The following is a 16,511-nucleotide window of genomic DNA, read 5'->3' as shown; positions in this document are numbered from 1 at the left end:
ATTGGGCCACCCTTTTCAAGTTTGGGCATTTTCTACGGACAGGGCTTTGGAGGCTTGGAACAACCTGTACAACTTCATTGCCACTGTGTCTGGCTAAAGACAGAAACCATCCCCATCCCGTGTGTGGAAAACCATAAACTCTAACTACAAATGAATGGGCCCAGCAGCATGCCCAGATGCCCTTTGGGGAGGTATGACACAATCAGAAGGGAGCCAATGGTGTAGCAACTGCCCCCTCTATTAGAAGTTACAAGAAAGAGAAAAAACAATGACCGAAATGTTTGTCTCACTTAATTATATACCAACAAGAATGTCTATGCATTTTACAGCTCCAATATATCAGACAGGAAACAGCAACTCCAGACAGAACCAAATCCACTGGTTTTGCTCCGTTTTGTGGGCTAATTAGATGTTGAAACTTAAGTTGTGCCAGCCAAGCAGATAATGATGGCCATTGCAGGTTGGTCAGAATTAGACCTAGGACTTGTGGAGATGATAAATCCTTTCAGGGAGCTCGGGGTCATTTCAAGCTTGATGGTAATCATGGTTGGCATCAAATTGGCAAACTACCTATGCCCACCACACTCCTGCAGTCCTAAAAATAGCATCAATTACTAAAATACTTGAAAGATTAATTCACTGTAGTAAGGGAACAGAAGAAACGGGGCCAAAGATGACTTCCTGAAAAAGAAGTAGGACCTGAAGTTCATAGCTTTACTGCGTATTTGGAAACAAAGCCAGACACCGAGTCTGGGGCCCAGATGTCATCATCAGAGTAGCTGGTACCCTCTCTCCCGGTGCAAATTAACCTAATCCTGAACTTGGCTCACTTGACCTTGTTCATGCTCAGGTGCCTTGCTATTGCAGATCCCTGAGACCTTATATTGCAGAAGCCTGAATAACAAACATTGGGGCTGGAGAGCTGACTAAATTAAAACCTTTTAAATTGATTTTTTGTGAAATAAAGCAGGTACCAATACCAACTAATAAAAAGAGAAAATGTCAACGTATTATTGATATCCTGCGGTGTTCATTAAAACAAAACTCAGGATACAGTGTCACTGCCCAATTTGTGATAAGAAAAACATACACACACCGAAATTGAGAACAGATAAGAAAATAAAAGTCACTTTTAACAAAAACAGTAAGGGTTAGAGCACACAAACCACAGGGGCAGCGCATTATAATCTCTCTGCATCACGGCCCACAGCACTACTACCGGTCTAGAAAAGGCACACGATGGGAAAGGAGAGAACTTCAATGAGCGCCACGCCCCAGGAGTGCCCGCTTCCCCACGCCACCGGCCTCCCATCTGGGTACTCTTTGTTTTTGGCTCCTGCTGGCCCCCTTCGTTCTCCAAACCCAGGCAGGGCTCGCCCCTCTTCTGCGGATTGACAGGCAGTTCAGCGAATCCTAGCAGCGCGCCAGCAGAAAAGTCTCTACTGGAGCCAATGAAAGCCAAGAGGCGGAGCCTGTGGCGTGGAGAAGGCGCTGGTCAGGTGCTGCGCGCCGAGGCTGCGTGCTGGTGCGTGGCTGCGGGTTCAAGGGGTCCCCGTCCATTCTGCCACCTCCTCGCTGCTGCCCGGAGTCTGCGGAAGGGATCCCACTCTATACTCTGTTTCCCGTCGCCCCAAGCCGATGCAGACCGACCGGACCGCTGCGAACGTAAGAGCCCAGGGGAGTGGGCATCTACCTCCCGGAGACCCGCAGAGCTCCTGTTGCCTCCGGGTGGGCCTCCAAACAAACCCCGATTTCAGTGCACGCGCACACAACCCACGTTAGAGGGCATCTGCCGGCCGCGGTGGGCGTGCCGTGCGCCGCGACCCTTCCCAGCGCTAGGATGCAATGCCTGTGGGGACGAGGGGGCGATGCTGCACGGTCTTCTTACGTCTGTTCCCTCTGCACACACCTGCGCCTCCGCCACTTTCCCTGGTCTTCGTGTTTCTTCGCGCGCCTTCTCTCCAGATTTCCAGGACTGTCTGGCTAGGACGGGGCGGGGGGGGGGGGGGATTGGAGGGGAAGAGGAGCTGAAAAGCAGCCCAGTGAAATCTGGACCCAGAGCTAGGGGTTCCGCCGCACTGTGCAGCATTTTGTGCATGAAAAAGAAAGAAATCTGAGATTTCGTTTATCCCCAACTCTGTTTATTGTTCTGTGTCATGAATGTGATGATGTTGGTACTGCTTAGCAAGCATTCCTAAGCTTTAGACAACACTTGACCTTTGTTTTCTTTTGTCCCAGGAAAGCAGTTCTTTCCGGCTAACCGCAGGTGCTCAGTGAATTTACTTAGAGGAAAATCAGGTGTTTCATGTAGTTGATTCTTTTCTGAGGCTTAAATTATATTTGGTTCATATAAGCTTTCTTTGTGTTAACAAAGTGATAAAAAAAAAGGGGGGGGAGGGGGAGAAAGAGGAAGGAACCACCATCACCATCCACATATGTTAGTAAATATATTTGCAGTTCCTTATTGGAACTGATTTTTAATGTCCTTTCTATACTTGGAAACACTATTGCCATTTGAGAAATAGCTTTTAAATTTAATTTTGAACCAATTTCAGGAGACCAGTACTTAAAACAATTTCAATTTAAACTCATTCAGTTATAGGTGTGGAGAAATCATGATAAGAAAACAAAACAAAACAAAACAATTATTGCATGTAAAAGCAAAGCAAGTATCCCAAGCAGTTTTTATTTACCCTCAGCAATAATATAGCAAGACAAGACAGTCTGTTTTTGAGGTTGAAAAATGTCTTCACTATATTCATATTAGGAAGATGTCAAAGGTGAATTCAAGAGTGTTGGCACAGAGTATGGTTAGATCCAGTTTGGGGAGGGCTTATAAACACCTTCATGGAAGACTGGGCAGGAAAAGGAGAGAACAAAAGATCTTGCTTGATCTGCAAGCCCAATGAGAACTGACAACATTTATCTATGTATTGTTTATCCTTATTGCCTGTTATTAACTTTCTTGGATAGAATAAAAGCTTTTAGAAATATATGCAGGTTTTAAAAAAATAGAGAAATCAACAACCTAGGTACAAAGTGATTATTTAATCTGGGAAGTGCCTTTTCTTTCTACACATATCAGTGGTAAGATTAAATGTTAACAAATTTTGATATTAGGAAGGTCAATATTAGATTGCAGAATTATGTTTCTCTTTCTAATTAGTTCAGAACTTAACTGTTTACTTTTCAGAAAGCTATGATTTGATTATTAATAAATGAATGCAGCCTGACCAGGCAGTGGCGCAGTGGATAGAGTGTCAGACTGGGACACAGAGGACCCAGGTTTGAAACCTCGAGGTTGCGCGCTTGAGCTTGGGCTCACCAGCTCGAGCACAGGGTTGCTGACTTGAGCATGGGATCATAGACATGACTCCATAGTCATTGGCTTGAGCCCAGGGTCGCTGGCTTGAGCAAGGGGTCCTTACTCTGCTGGAGGCCTCCCCCATCCTCCACTCCTGGTCAAGGCACATAAGAGAAAGCAATAGATGAACAACTGAGGTGCTGCAACAAAGAGTTGATGCTTCTCATCTCTCTCCCTTCCTGTAAGTTTGTCTCTATCTGTCCCTGTCTTTGTCTTTCTCTATCTCTGTTACCAAAAAAAATAAATAAATAAATAAATGCAGATTGCATTTCACAAATATATTTGAATGTCACAAATTTATGTCTCTGAGAAACCAAGTTAATGTATGTTCTCCTCTCTTTAGTAACATCTCTAACCATGATGAACCAAATAGAAGGCTTTGGCTTTGAGAAACAGAGGTGTATATATATATATTTCAATATATTTCAAGCATTATTATTGGATTTGCTAATGGTACATTCTTGTTGCTAGGTTCCTGAAGCTGGTCTAACAGTTATAAATATGTTCATAGGTATTGACTGTCAGAAGTGTGGGTCAACCTGAATATCTTTTTGAAAAGTTGTATATATAAATTATATTGTATTTTTAAAATATGATATTTAGAAACCTATTTAAATCCTTCAATGAATGTTTTGACTTTTGATAAATTCTTGGAAAGTAAAACAGTTTCTAATGCAACTAAACTAATTAGCTTTATTATACAGGAAGTCCCAGATCTCTTGTTTAAGAGTTCTGCAACATAATCCTTTCAGGTTGTAATTTATGATATAACCAGGATTGCTAAACACCATCACTCTGTTTTGGTTAAAGTATACAAAACAAAGTTATCTCCTATATGTCATTAACTTCTATATGTTTTTTTATACAGATCATCGTCTGCTGAATCGATCGAGTACTTCGAAAATGACTTCAGAGCTCCTCCGGGTGGCCTTCGTGCTCGCTGCATTCACCCTTTCAGTCACGTCTTCTCTTCAGCCAGATCAGCAAAAGGTTCTACTAGTTTCATTTGATGGATTCCGTTGGGATTACTTATATAGAGTTCCCACACCCCATTTTCATTATGTTATGAAGTATGGTGTTCATGTGAAGCAAGTTACTAATATTTTTATTACGAAGACCTACCCTAACCATTATACTTTGGTAACTGGCCTCTTTGCAGAGAATCATGGGATTGTGGCAAATGACATGTTCGATCCTATTCTGAACAAATCTTTCTCCTTGGATAACATGACTATTTATGATTCTGAGTTTTGGGAAGAAGCAATGCCAGTTTGGATCACGAATCAGAGGGCTGGACATACTAGTGGTGCAGCCATGTGGCCCGGGACAGATGTCAGAATACATAAGAGCTTTCCTACTCATTACATGCGTTACAATGAGTCCGTTTCATTTGAAGATAGAGTTGCCAAAATTATTGAATGGTTTACATCAGAAGAGCCTATCAGTCTTGGTCTTCTCTATTGGGAAGAGCCTGATGACATGGGCCACAATTTGGGACCTGACAGTCCACTCATGGGGCCTGTCATTTCAGATATTGACAACAAGTTAGGATATCTTATACAAATGCTGAAAAAGGCAAAGTTGTGGAACACCCTGAACCTAATTATCACAAGTGATCATGGAATGACCCAGTGTTCTGAGGAAAGGGTGATAGAACTTGACCAGTATCTGGATAAAGATCACTATATCCTGATTGACCAATCTCCAGTAGCGGCCATCTTGCCAAAAGAAGGTAAGACTGAGTGAGTGAGTGTCGGTCATAAACTAGGTCTGCATCTGTCTAGTGTGATTGAGCGGAGAATTTTTGTTTCTGTGCCTTTAAAGTGTGCTTACTTGTGTCATGTTAATATTCTGGAATTTAATCCTTGGACCCTGACAAAACAAAAAAACAAATCTCTCTCTCTTTTTTTTTTTTTTTGTTACTGAACCAAACTTCTTGGGTTCCCCTATTGGTGAGCCAGGTCCCAGACATTACAGCAGGAGTGGCTGCCACACAAAGGGGAATTTGCAGCCAAATAAGGAACCCATGGGGAATGATTTCCAAAGCCATGGCTCCCCCACTGAGGAGTCTGTGCGTCCATCCGTCCTGTCAAATGACTGCACACTCATGGTGGGGACTTGTGTCATGCGCCCTCACACTCATGGTGGGGACTTGTGTCATGCGCCCTGTAGGGTTGGTGTGGGGCCGGCGTGGGCGCGGTCGCAGGTCATGGTGCTCGGGGCACCCCATCTTCAGAAGCCCTTCCAGAAGCTGGGATTTTACTGGTCTAATGAGCTCTGGGTCACTTCAACCAGGAGTCCACAATAGATGCCCTAACCTGTTGAGCTGGTTCTCTGCTGGCTTCCTTCAGGGTGTCTGCAAGTGCTTACCTGCAGGCCCTAGCTGCTCCTGGAAAACATGCTAACAGAATATTTTTAAAAAAATTTTTAATTTATTGGGGTGCCATTGGTTAATACAATTTTACAGGTTTCAGGGGTCCTGTATAATTCTGTAATACCCCATCTGTATGTTGTACTGTGTGTTCGCCGCCCCAGGTCTGGTCCACTTCCATCACCATTTATCCACCTTGACCCGCTTCCGCTCTGGTGGTCACCATACTGCTGTCTGGGTCTCTGAGGTTTTGTTTCTTTCTTTGTGAATCCCTTCATCATTGTCACCAGCCCCCAGCGCCCGCCCCGCCCCCTGACAGCTGTCAGTCACTAACAGAATATTTTGTTATTTCCTCAAACCAACCTGATGGTATCACTTGGAGTCTTCATTTTTTACTTTTTCCTAGAAGATGGCATAAGATGCTCCCTAGATATTTAACCATTTTGGAATCATTGACTGATGAAAGCTTTAGTCCTCTTCTCGGAAAAATTGAGATGGAAAGACCCAAAATGACAGTGATTTTTTTTTAGAAGCCCTAAAAACCTTCTGTAGACCTTTAGGACCCACTTGATAGGGAAGCAGTGGAGTGTAGGAAGGAGGAGGCTTTGGTCAACCTGAAGCTGGATTTTCTTAACTGTAAGTAGGGGAAGTAATACCAATACCTCGGATTTTTTATAAACCTCTCTTGAAGCCTCATGTCGGCCTGTCACCTAGGATTCCATGCCCAGATCACAGTGCAAGTGCGGAACAAGGGTCAGGCCAACTCTTCCAAGTTCTTTTCTCACCTCCTGGGGTAGGCAGGTCTGCGTGTTAAAGGAGAGAACAGACTGTGAAAAGCTCTATACGTCACAAAGGAGAGGCCTGTCCCTCCCAGGGCAATTGAAGAGGATCATAGGAAACAGTGAATGTTTAAATAGGCCTGCATGCCTACACACACACTTTTCAACAAATTCAATACAAAATAGCAAGTTTGTTGTTTAAGAAAATCCCATTCACTTGTCGGGTGTGGGAGGCAGGGAGGAACCCCTACCAAATGGATTTGAACAACAAGAAAAGGAGTCAACTCAGCGCCCAAGTGCATCACCCTCAGGTACTAAAAACAGCTCAGTGCTCAAGTATTGGCCCCAGATAGGGTTGCTGCATGGTTCCCAGTCAGGGTACATGTGGGAAATCTCTCTCACTATCTCCCCTCTTCTCACCTTAAAAAAAAAAATCTCAAATTAGACATTTCAGGTTCTATAAAATGTTCTCTTGATTGTATAAGGTGGATTTACTTAGAATAGAAAATTATTTCTCAGTTTCCCCCTTAAGATTCTTTCCTCAGAGGGGTTGGGAGTTCTGAAGCGACTGGCTCTGTTTTCTTACGTGCAGCTTGCTAGCTTTTAACCCGCTAGGCTAGGCTGTCTGCACTGACCGACCGAAGGTGCCATCACTGTTCCTTTGACGGTAACAGTGAGTGTTTTGTCCTGAGTGCCTCTCTTCTCCCTTCTCCTATAGGTAAATTTGATGAAGTCTATGAGGCACTAGCTCATGCTCATCCTAATCTGACTGTTTACAAAAAAGAAGAGATTCCAGAAAGATGGCATTACAAATACAACGATCGAATTCAACCGATTATAGCAGTGGCTGACGAAGGGTGGTTTATTTTACAGAACAAGTCGGATAACTTTCTGTGTGAGTATGTTCTGATCATTTCTTCCCATTGTGCACCGCTGTTTGCTAAAGGGGACACTGTGGATAATACAGCAGTTTATTTACTGATTGAATAACTAGTGGCATACTTTAATAGGAAAATAAAGATCCCTGTGACTTTAAAAAGTGGTAGCCTTCTAACTCGGGCTTGCCTGGTCAAGACATGCATGACAATTAAGCAATGAATAGCTATAACGGGGTAACCTCCTAAAAATGAAACATTTACTTCTCTTGAAGCTGTCAGACCAAAAATAGGAACAGTGACCTATACTGCTAATTATAACTATTACATTCCTGAGAAAAACACAACAAAATTATAAATTGACTTATTTTCTCTGTATCTGTTTTATATTTGGATTTCATTAGAATTTAAACTATTTTGTTTGCAGTTGTTAGCTTTCTGGTTTGTTTGTGCCCTCTGGCTCTAGCAGCTATAGACCCGCTTTGCCGGATACCTTGGAAACATTTCTAAACAGAAGTGAGTGTGTCATGGAAAAGACTATATCAAGGCGCATTTTCCTAATACCTAGTGGTATAATTTTGGAGATATTTGCCACTGAATAAATATAGAATATAGTGGAACTTCCATTTAACTTTCAGACATGCCAAACAAGGCCCTTTCTGCCATCCTTACTGTGTTTTATCTTTTTATATTGCTTTTAACAAGCTAGCTAAATGGGAAAGTCATCCGTGGGATTCTACTCATCTTCATGTGCCTGTGGTTTGCATATTCGCTTGCACACTCCCTGCTCTTTCCTTGCTCGCTCAGCCTTGTTTCACCAGGGGCTGGCCTGCAGGCTCGGTTCCCCAGGCTCCTTTGTGAACCGGCCAACAGAAGCCCTGAAGCCCTGACCGGAGTTTGGAAGCCAGGAGGAAGGGAGGAGCCAGGGCAGTGCTCCCTACTCCGCCTCAGGCTGTGTCTCAAGGGGTGGCTTTATTTCCCCTGTCATCCTGGCTCCCTCTGCACAGCTGTCTCTATGGGCTCTGTTCTTGCTATGGTGCCCTGGCTGGGACTCTGGTAAAACCACCTCTTCCTCTGTCCTTCCAGCGCTGGGGCCTGTAGGAGATTCCCACTGTTCCTAATCACTGGGTAACTCCCCATCCTGTTTGCTTCTCAGTCCTTCAACACTTTCAGAACTCGTCCCCGTATTAACCCCCCCCTGTTAGACTGCCTGGCGTGGGCTCCCAAGTTGATCTGGGTACTGACAAGCACTACTACTGATCAGTTCCCAGTTCCCTGGGTTTTGTTTCTACTCCGTTACTTGATCATTGAAGGAACCACATCGTGTCACTACCTAGATAAGCCTTTTTGGGTATTGGTCCTTGATCTGTATAAGAGATGTACAAAACTGTCCCTTTAGGTAGAACTAGGTTCCTATCGTGTTTATTGAGGAAAAGAAAGGCAGTTGCCTGTCAGTGGCACTTGTACTGTACGTATACTAATTCATCGTGACAGGTTATATATCATTCATTACATAATTTGTACATGTAAATAGTTTCTGGTTCTTAAAACTGGTTTTAATAGTGATCTATAAACCAGTATTTAATCGCATCAGGTGAACCGTTTTAAGGAGGCCTTTACAAAGAATTTCTTTGGCCATGAGAATAATCGCCACCTTTCTAGGTCCAGGTTTCCATGTATTCTGCAGGTAGTTATGTTAGCGGGTTGCTCAGAACTCTACCGTCAATGTGAACTTGAGCGGCACCCCTGAAATTTGGCTTGGTGAACTACAATTACACAGTAGATTGGTCACACCTCTATTTGATAGGAAACCTTAATAATGTTCCTATTTATATTACACCACATTTATTTATTCAACAGAATAATTAAATATTGACCACTATAGTTCTCAGCCTGAGTTCCATAAGTGCGGAAACCCTGGTGTTCCAAAGGGAGCTTCTCCCAGTGTGTTCCCTGCACCAGCAGCGTCCAGACTACCTGGGAACCTGTTGGAAATGCAAGTTCGAGGGCCCAGCCAGAGCTGCGGAATTAGAACCTGTGAGGGCAGAGCCCAGCACTCGGTGTTTTTACTCGTCTCCCAGGAGTCGCAGACACTTTGAAGTCTGAGGACCGCTGTCCTTAGGCATCGTTACTAAATATTATCTACTGGATCAAGCGTTTACGGTCCCTACCACTACCACTCAAAAACAAAGCCCCTGTTCCTGGGAAAGGTTTTATAAGTCGTAATGCTTTGATTTCGAGTCTGGTTATCTAGTAAAAAGTGGGATATGAGAGAATTACCTTTGCCTCCATGACTGACAGTCTTAATCTTCTTGTAAAAATGAACAGAAAAAATCATCCAGTCAGTTACATATGATTATAATGGTACATTTCCTAATGTTGATGTTATCAATTAATTAAATAGAACAGCATAATACCCTGTCAAATAATGACAGATGATTACATAAATCCAGCATTATATTTTTTTGAGTAAATGCAAAAGAATCAAGGTATTTAGAAAGACTTGTTTGGATGGATCTGGCCAGGCAGATGTGGTGTTACTTGGAGGAGATGATTAGGCATCAGTTCATGACTTCCAGAAAAATTGATTTAGGATTATTTTCATTTTCATTTTTTTTTTAGGTGAGAGGAGATGAGATAGTGAGACAGACTCCTCCTGCTTGCACCCCAACTGAGACCCACCCTGCAATCCTGTCTGGGGCCAATGTTCAAATCAACCTAGCTATATTTAGTGCCTGAGGCTAGCACTCATACCAGTGAGCTATCCTCAGTGCCCCAGGCCAATGCTTGAATCAGTGAAGCCACTGGCCGCAGGAGGGGAAGAGAGAAAGAAGAGGGAGAGGAAGGGGACAAGAAGCAGTTGGTCACTTCTCCAGTGTGCCCTGACCTGAAATCGAACCCAGGATGTCCATACATTGGGCTGATGCTCTAGCCCAAGGGTCTCAAACTCACGGTCCGCGGGCCGCATGTGGCCCGCCGAACAATTTTGTGCGGCCCGCAGACTAATCCACGAAGTTCAAAATATTTTGGATAAAATTAAGTAAGCCTAGGGGCCTACTTGTATTTGCCGAACGGCTGTGATCTTGCTCTGCGGCCCATATGCTGAGTTGAGTTTGAGACCCCTGCTCTAGCCACTGAGCCAACGCTCTGTGCACTGAGTCAACTGACCAGGGTCAGGATTATTTTTTTAAATGTGTTCCCATTGTAAATTTCTCTGCAGCAATATAGGTGCTAGAGACTGATTTGCTGGTTGTTGTCCTCACCACCTTTAAAATAAAGCCGGTCCATTTTCTTAGGTTGCCCTCTCATAACAGGAGCTCCTTCACCTTTGCACCCTGATACCGTGCTAGCACACATGCAGCTTTTATCATCGGAAATATAGTTAACAGTGTTGTGATAGCTCTCTGCGGTGCCAGGTGGGCACTGGGAGTGTCCGTGGGAACACTGTGTAACCTACCTGAATGTCCTGGCCACGGTGCTGCGCCCCTGAAACGAAAACGGACAGAAACCACCGCGGGACGCGAACTGGAATTGGAAAGGAAAAAATCGCAGTGCCATTCACAGTAAATAAAGTGCAGCTTTTAGGGTGCAGGAGTTTTCGTCCTTCGATGTTGTAGCACTGGGCAAGTCACAAGGCTCCTCAAGTCGTTCCTGTATTTGTATCCACAGGAAGGGACCCGGTCCTAAGTTGGATCCTGAGCTGAACCGTGAGAGTCCAGATTTTACCCTCAAGGCCTGACTTGAATTTTCAGCTGTGGATTGTAACTCGATTGTTTTTCCCCTTTTGTTAGTAATTATGAATTTATTGGCCTCGTGACTAAGAGCACCTTTGTCTTGTCTTGAGCACAATTGTGAGAGCTTGGTAGGCTCGTAAGAAGTGGTTTCCTTCCTGTTTCATTTTCCCTGGAGGGGCTGAGCTTTGCTCTGACCCTTCCTCCTCGGCTGCCTCGGGAGCGCTGGCCTCGGAGAACGATTGGGGACCGTTTCCCTTTTCAGTTCCTGCAGTGAATAGTGATGTTGGCAACAGCAAAGATTGCTTGTAAAAGACTATTTCAAACGTCAGAGTGGCTAGCGTTGGCATCTGCTTGTTCAGACTCTGACAGTACAACTCTTATTTCCATACTAACGCCTTCTGGTTGGCTAACTTTTTCGTGCATTTTGTCTTGACAGTAGGCAACCATGGTTACGATAACGCGTTGGCAGAAATGCATCCAATATTTGTAGCCCACGGTCCTGCCTTCAGAAAGAACTTCACAAAAGAAGCCATGAATTCCACGGATCTGTACCCATTGCTCTGCCACCTCCTCGGTATCCCCGCCACGCCACACAACGGGTCCCTGCAGAGCGTCCAGGACCTGCTCAGGTCGGCAGCTCCCACGGCGGATCCTCACACACAGAGCAGCCCTCTCCTCCACGGCAGCGCCAAGCCGGGAGGCTCCGAGCTGGAGCAGCCGCACGCTTACTTCATAGGGGTCTCTCTCGGCGGCATTATAGTGATTGTGTTTTTCATAATCTTCATTAAACATTTAATCCGCAGTCAAATTCCTGCCTTGCCAGATAGGCAGGCTGAAATAGCTCAGCCACTATTACAAGCCTGATGGTACTTAGAGGTGGAGATCGGGTCATTATGTCAGTGTTTAAAGTGTCAGATTCTAGGAAGCCACCTTCAGACGTTGGCACAGACTGGGAAGCAGTTATGTTCATGTTCAGGCACAGCCTCTTCCTCACACACACGCACACACACGATGGACCAACACACACCTGCAAAGGATCACAAAATGTGGAAGTCTGTTTCCATTGTTCTGTCTGGCTTAGGCACTGATAAGCTCCTGCTTTCTTTGGACTCGGCATGTATAATGTATATATTTGGCAAGTTTGCACTATTTAAAGAACCTTATACATTGCACTTTAAATTACTCTCCTAATGGGTACTCTCATGTGGAACGCACTTTATCGACAATTATGTCTTACGACTTGTTGAAAAAGACAACCTTGTACAGCCTGTGTCACAGAATACTTATTTGTCATTCTAACTGAATGAAATTTCTAATAATTCTTGAATAATGTAGACATTTACTTACATTATAAGAGCAAGAAGTAAGTGAAAACTTGAAAAGGAAATGGGGCCGCCGTTGGCACTGGCTTTCCCAGAGAGGTGCCCCCCCCAGCCAGGTGTACTTGGGCGCTCTTTGTCGGACTTGTTGCCAAAGGATGTGGGTCTTCATATTATCTTCCCAAAGCAAGATGCAGTTTTGGACAGATTCATGTAAACATATTGTTTCTGTCGTAAAGTTCACTATTGCTGTCTCCCAAATGGTCGTTTTACTCTGAATTTTCTGTGACATCCTGAGTTACACATTTCTTCCCTCTGTGGTACAGCGCTGGCCTGAATATTGAAGATTGGACGTCATCTCAGCAATGTTTGCTTTTATTGTATAATTACCCGCTTTTCTGAAAACTAAATCATTATTGATTACATTGAAAATCAAATTAGATAAAACTGTTTTATTTCTGGTAACATATACATAGTAAAGAGCACAAGCATCTTTCAGATGTGAATATTGAAGATTCAGACTTAGGGCAAACCCAATTAGTTAAAATGTAGGTCACAGTCTTTGAAAAGAGGTGTGTGGAGCTTGCGGGGGGAGGGGAGAAATTTACGTAGGACCATTGTTCACAGCGTACCCAGCACAGTGCTACACGGTGCCTGATGGCAAACCCTGGCAAAATAACTCTTAGAAAAGTGACAGGTGTTGAAACAAGAGGAGCCTGGATCATAGACTTGTTTTCGTGAAATATGTGAACACTGGCCCCCCAGGTGATCAGTGGAATCAAAGGTGAATCCACGTTCACAAATTGACTTGATCCTCTGCTTCATGTTTTCACTTCCATGGTCATCTCAGCGCCTCCCGTTCCAACCACCGAGAGCTCTGCTGTGGATCTCTTAAGTAGTCGGGTTGGAGACAGGGAGGTATTCCGAATGGTTTCTCAGAGCAAACCTGCAAAAAACGGCTTTCCTTGAAGACAGTAGAAACCAACAGAAGCCCATGGCCCTGAGAAAATATTGTGAGGTCATGTGCACCAACTGTCTAATTAGGAAAAACCTGAAATGCATTTCAGAAAGGAAGGGTAAATTAGACGGAAGAGCAAAGTGGCATGGTTAAAAATACAACTGAATTTTTTTTAGATGCACCCTAAAATGCAATGGGTGGATTATTTTTAACATGATGCCAATGAAAAGTGTTAGCATCTGATTCTCATTTCATTACACAACCTCTTTAATGGACTAGAGTGAAATCTCTGCAAATGTACTATGGATTTAAAAGCTAAGAAGTTATATGGCAGGGTGCAAACTCGGGAGATCTGAACTCTGGATTAGACACTCTAGAAACCAGTCACAGTGGCTTGCTTTGTAGCTATGAACTTAATTTGCATTATTAAGATGACAAGATAATGACTGAAAGAAAATTGGTCCATTTAAAAGCGTTACTATTCAAGTGCTATCGGTACGTTTAATCTAATTGTTTCATTAAATTCACTTTAGAAGGTGCTTTTACCTTAGCAGTAAGAAGAAAGTAAATTCTGTAACTTTGATGAAATCATTAAAATTATGATACAAAGATTTGATTATTGAATGGTTTCCTTTATTTACAGATACTTATTTTCCTATAAAATTGTCAGCAGGAGAGTTGTCCTGAAGGAAAATAAAATTTTCAAGTTTGCTGGGAAAACCTAGTCACTCCTCACTTTTGATAGCTTGTTGTTTTGGTTTTGCCTATATGTCTTCATGGTCATACTTTGTATGCGGTTAACAACATTTAGCACATAGAAATGAAATTTAGATTAGCTAATCTAATTTTAAGTAAGACTTTTTGAAGAATTATGTTCCCCCTGATCCACCATTTTGTTCAACAGCCTCCATCAGCAATTTTGTAGTTAACTCGCTGGTAAGATTTTTCTTATTCAGTACATGCTTTGCAATTTTTCACTTTGCCAACTGTTGTATTTTTAAAACTTTTATTGACTTTTTAGACAGACGAGAAGAGAGAGATTGGTTTGTTGTTCCACTCATTTCTGCATCCACTGGTTGATTCTTGTGTGTGCCCTGACTGGGAATCAAACCTGTGCAACCCCGGCTCATGGGACTTTGCTCAAACCAACCAGCCAGGGCACCACCTGCCATTTCATTTGAAATTCCTATAAATAAATGTAAAATTGCGTTTCAAAATGCTTTCTGACCTCTTAAGATAAAACTAGGATCCTGTTACTAGTTTCAGAACCATTTCTGAGAAATCTAATGAAGATCCCAGCTCTTCTAGTTCTCAGAATTTTTTCAGCTATTTACTAAGGGTGACGCACTCAAGAAGCATAGAGCCGGCAGAGACCTAAGGGGCCCTTCCACTCCCTGATTTAACAAAAACTGTAAAGTGGCTTGCATGACATATTAGTGTAAACTGGAAGGCAGACCCCAGGGACCCTGATCCAGACTGGAGTTTAGGACTTCAACATAATGAACTTTGAGGGGATACAATTCAGTCCATAACAGGCAAGGAATGCAAAACAACAATAAAAACTCCTGGAAAAAGGTGGAACTGTACAAGAAAATGTTTTGATATCTCTAACTGGATCATTGTCATTTTCTACAGTGGTAGTCAGGATTGCTGCCGAGAAGTCTCATGCCAATATATGGTTAAGGTTCCTTCTCCCCGTCTGCCCCCCACTCCCCTTCTCCCCCTCCCGCCTCCCTTACAGAACATTTGTTAATAAACCCTCACTTCCCTGAAATTTTACATTTACTATCTAAGGATACTCCACTTGCCCCTCGGGTCCCTTTCATTTTAAAGGCTTATATCTTTTTTGTACTTTTCTGAAGTGAGAATTGGGGAGGCAGAGAGACAGACTCATGCATGCAGGGGACCAGATCCACCCAGCATGCCCACTAGGGGGTGATGCTCCACCCATTTGGGGCGTTGCTCCATTGCAACTGGAGCCATTCTAGCACTAAAGGCTTATATCTCTTTTTTATTCCAGCAAACTCTCATTTATTTTAGTTTATATTTTCCTTTCATTCATTTTCTGTTTACCCTCTTTGGCACTCATATTAGTTGGATGTTGAACCTTCTGAATTGGTTGATTGTTCATTTCTCAATATTTCCCAATTCTTTTTGTTACATCATTTGAGGTACTTCATCTTCCAGGCTTTAGCCCTTTTATTCTTTTATACATTGTAAGTCTTTGTTTTAAGTTGTTTCTTTGTAGTGTGTATTGTTATTTATTTTAGCTGTTTCATTGAAGTAAGACATAAAGAGTGTGTACAAATAGTAAATGTGGCCAGTTATCACTAAGAGAACAAATTGGTGTAACTTCACTTTAGAAAAGATGAAAAGTGACCAGCACTCCAGAGAGACTCTCGTAAGACCCAACCTCTACCTCCTCCCTTCTGCCTGACGGTAACACTATCCTGACTAGGAACACAACAGAATCCTTTCTCCTATTTTTAAATGTTATCCAAATGGAATCATACAATATATATATTGCAGCACCTTAGTTGTTCAGTGATTGCTTTCTCATATGTGCCTTGTCCAGGGAGCTCTAGCCAAGCCAGTGACCCCTGGCCAGCAACCTTTGGGCTCAGGCCAGCAACCATGGGGTCATGTCTATGATTCCATGCTCAAGCCAGCAACCCTGCGCTCAAGCTGGCAACCTTGGGGTTTTGAACCTGGGTTCTCAGCTTCCCAGGCCGATGCTCTATCCACTGCCTGGTCAGGCTGTTGGGTTAGTTTCTGTTGCTCCTTTCCACCACCCATCTATTAAAGTGAAGCTAAGCATGGCAGATATGAAAAGAATGCTGTTTGGGTCACTGGCAATTCAGATCTTTAACACAGGAGGTTGGTCTGAACCAGAGACATGTACCTATAAACCATCAATATAGAGCTATCAGTAGGTGAGCCACTAGATTCAGCTTATTGACAGTTGGAATCAGATTTCAGAGGTCAAGCAGGCACAGCTATGTGTAGAGAGGTCTGTTGAGTAAGACTCTGCCTTTGCCAGGTAATTTTGGCCACGAGACAAGAAACTGCTCTCAGGACCTAGCAGTCTCAACACTTGTCACTACCTACATA

General features: G+C 43.3%; 1 protein-coding gene across 1 annotated transcript; it reads left to right on the top strand.

Annotated features, from left to right (window-relative positions):
• The first annotated feature begins 1,486 nt into the window (after positions 1-1,486).
• Positions 1,487-13,615, top strand: ENPP5 (ectonucleotide pyrophosphatase/phosphodiesterase family member 5). Its single transcript, XM_066251834.1, has 4 exons — positions 1,487-1,665; positions 4,233-5,096; positions 7,233-7,409; positions 11,560-13,615. The coding sequence occupies exons 2-4, from the start codon at positions 4,268-4,270 to the stop codon at positions 11,985-11,987; spliced, it is 1,434 nt and encodes a 477-aa protein (XP_066107931.1). The 5' UTR covers positions 1,487-1,665; positions 4,233-4,267; the 3' UTR covers positions 11,988-13,615.
• Positions 13,616-16,511: the final 2,896 nt, after the last annotated feature.

Source organism: Saccopteryx bilineata, chromosome 1 (assembly GCF_036850765.1).
Source record: "Saccopteryx bilineata isolate mSacBil1 chromosome 1, mSacBil1_pri_phased_curated, whole genome shotgun sequence".
In the NCBI taxonomy this organism is placed as follows: domain Eukaryota; kingdom Metazoa; phylum Chordata; class Mammalia; order Chiroptera; family Emballonuridae; genus Saccopteryx; species Saccopteryx bilineata.
The sequence above is the reverse complement of the archived record's forward strand: the minus strand, read 5'-3'. Positions and strand labels throughout refer to the sequence as shown.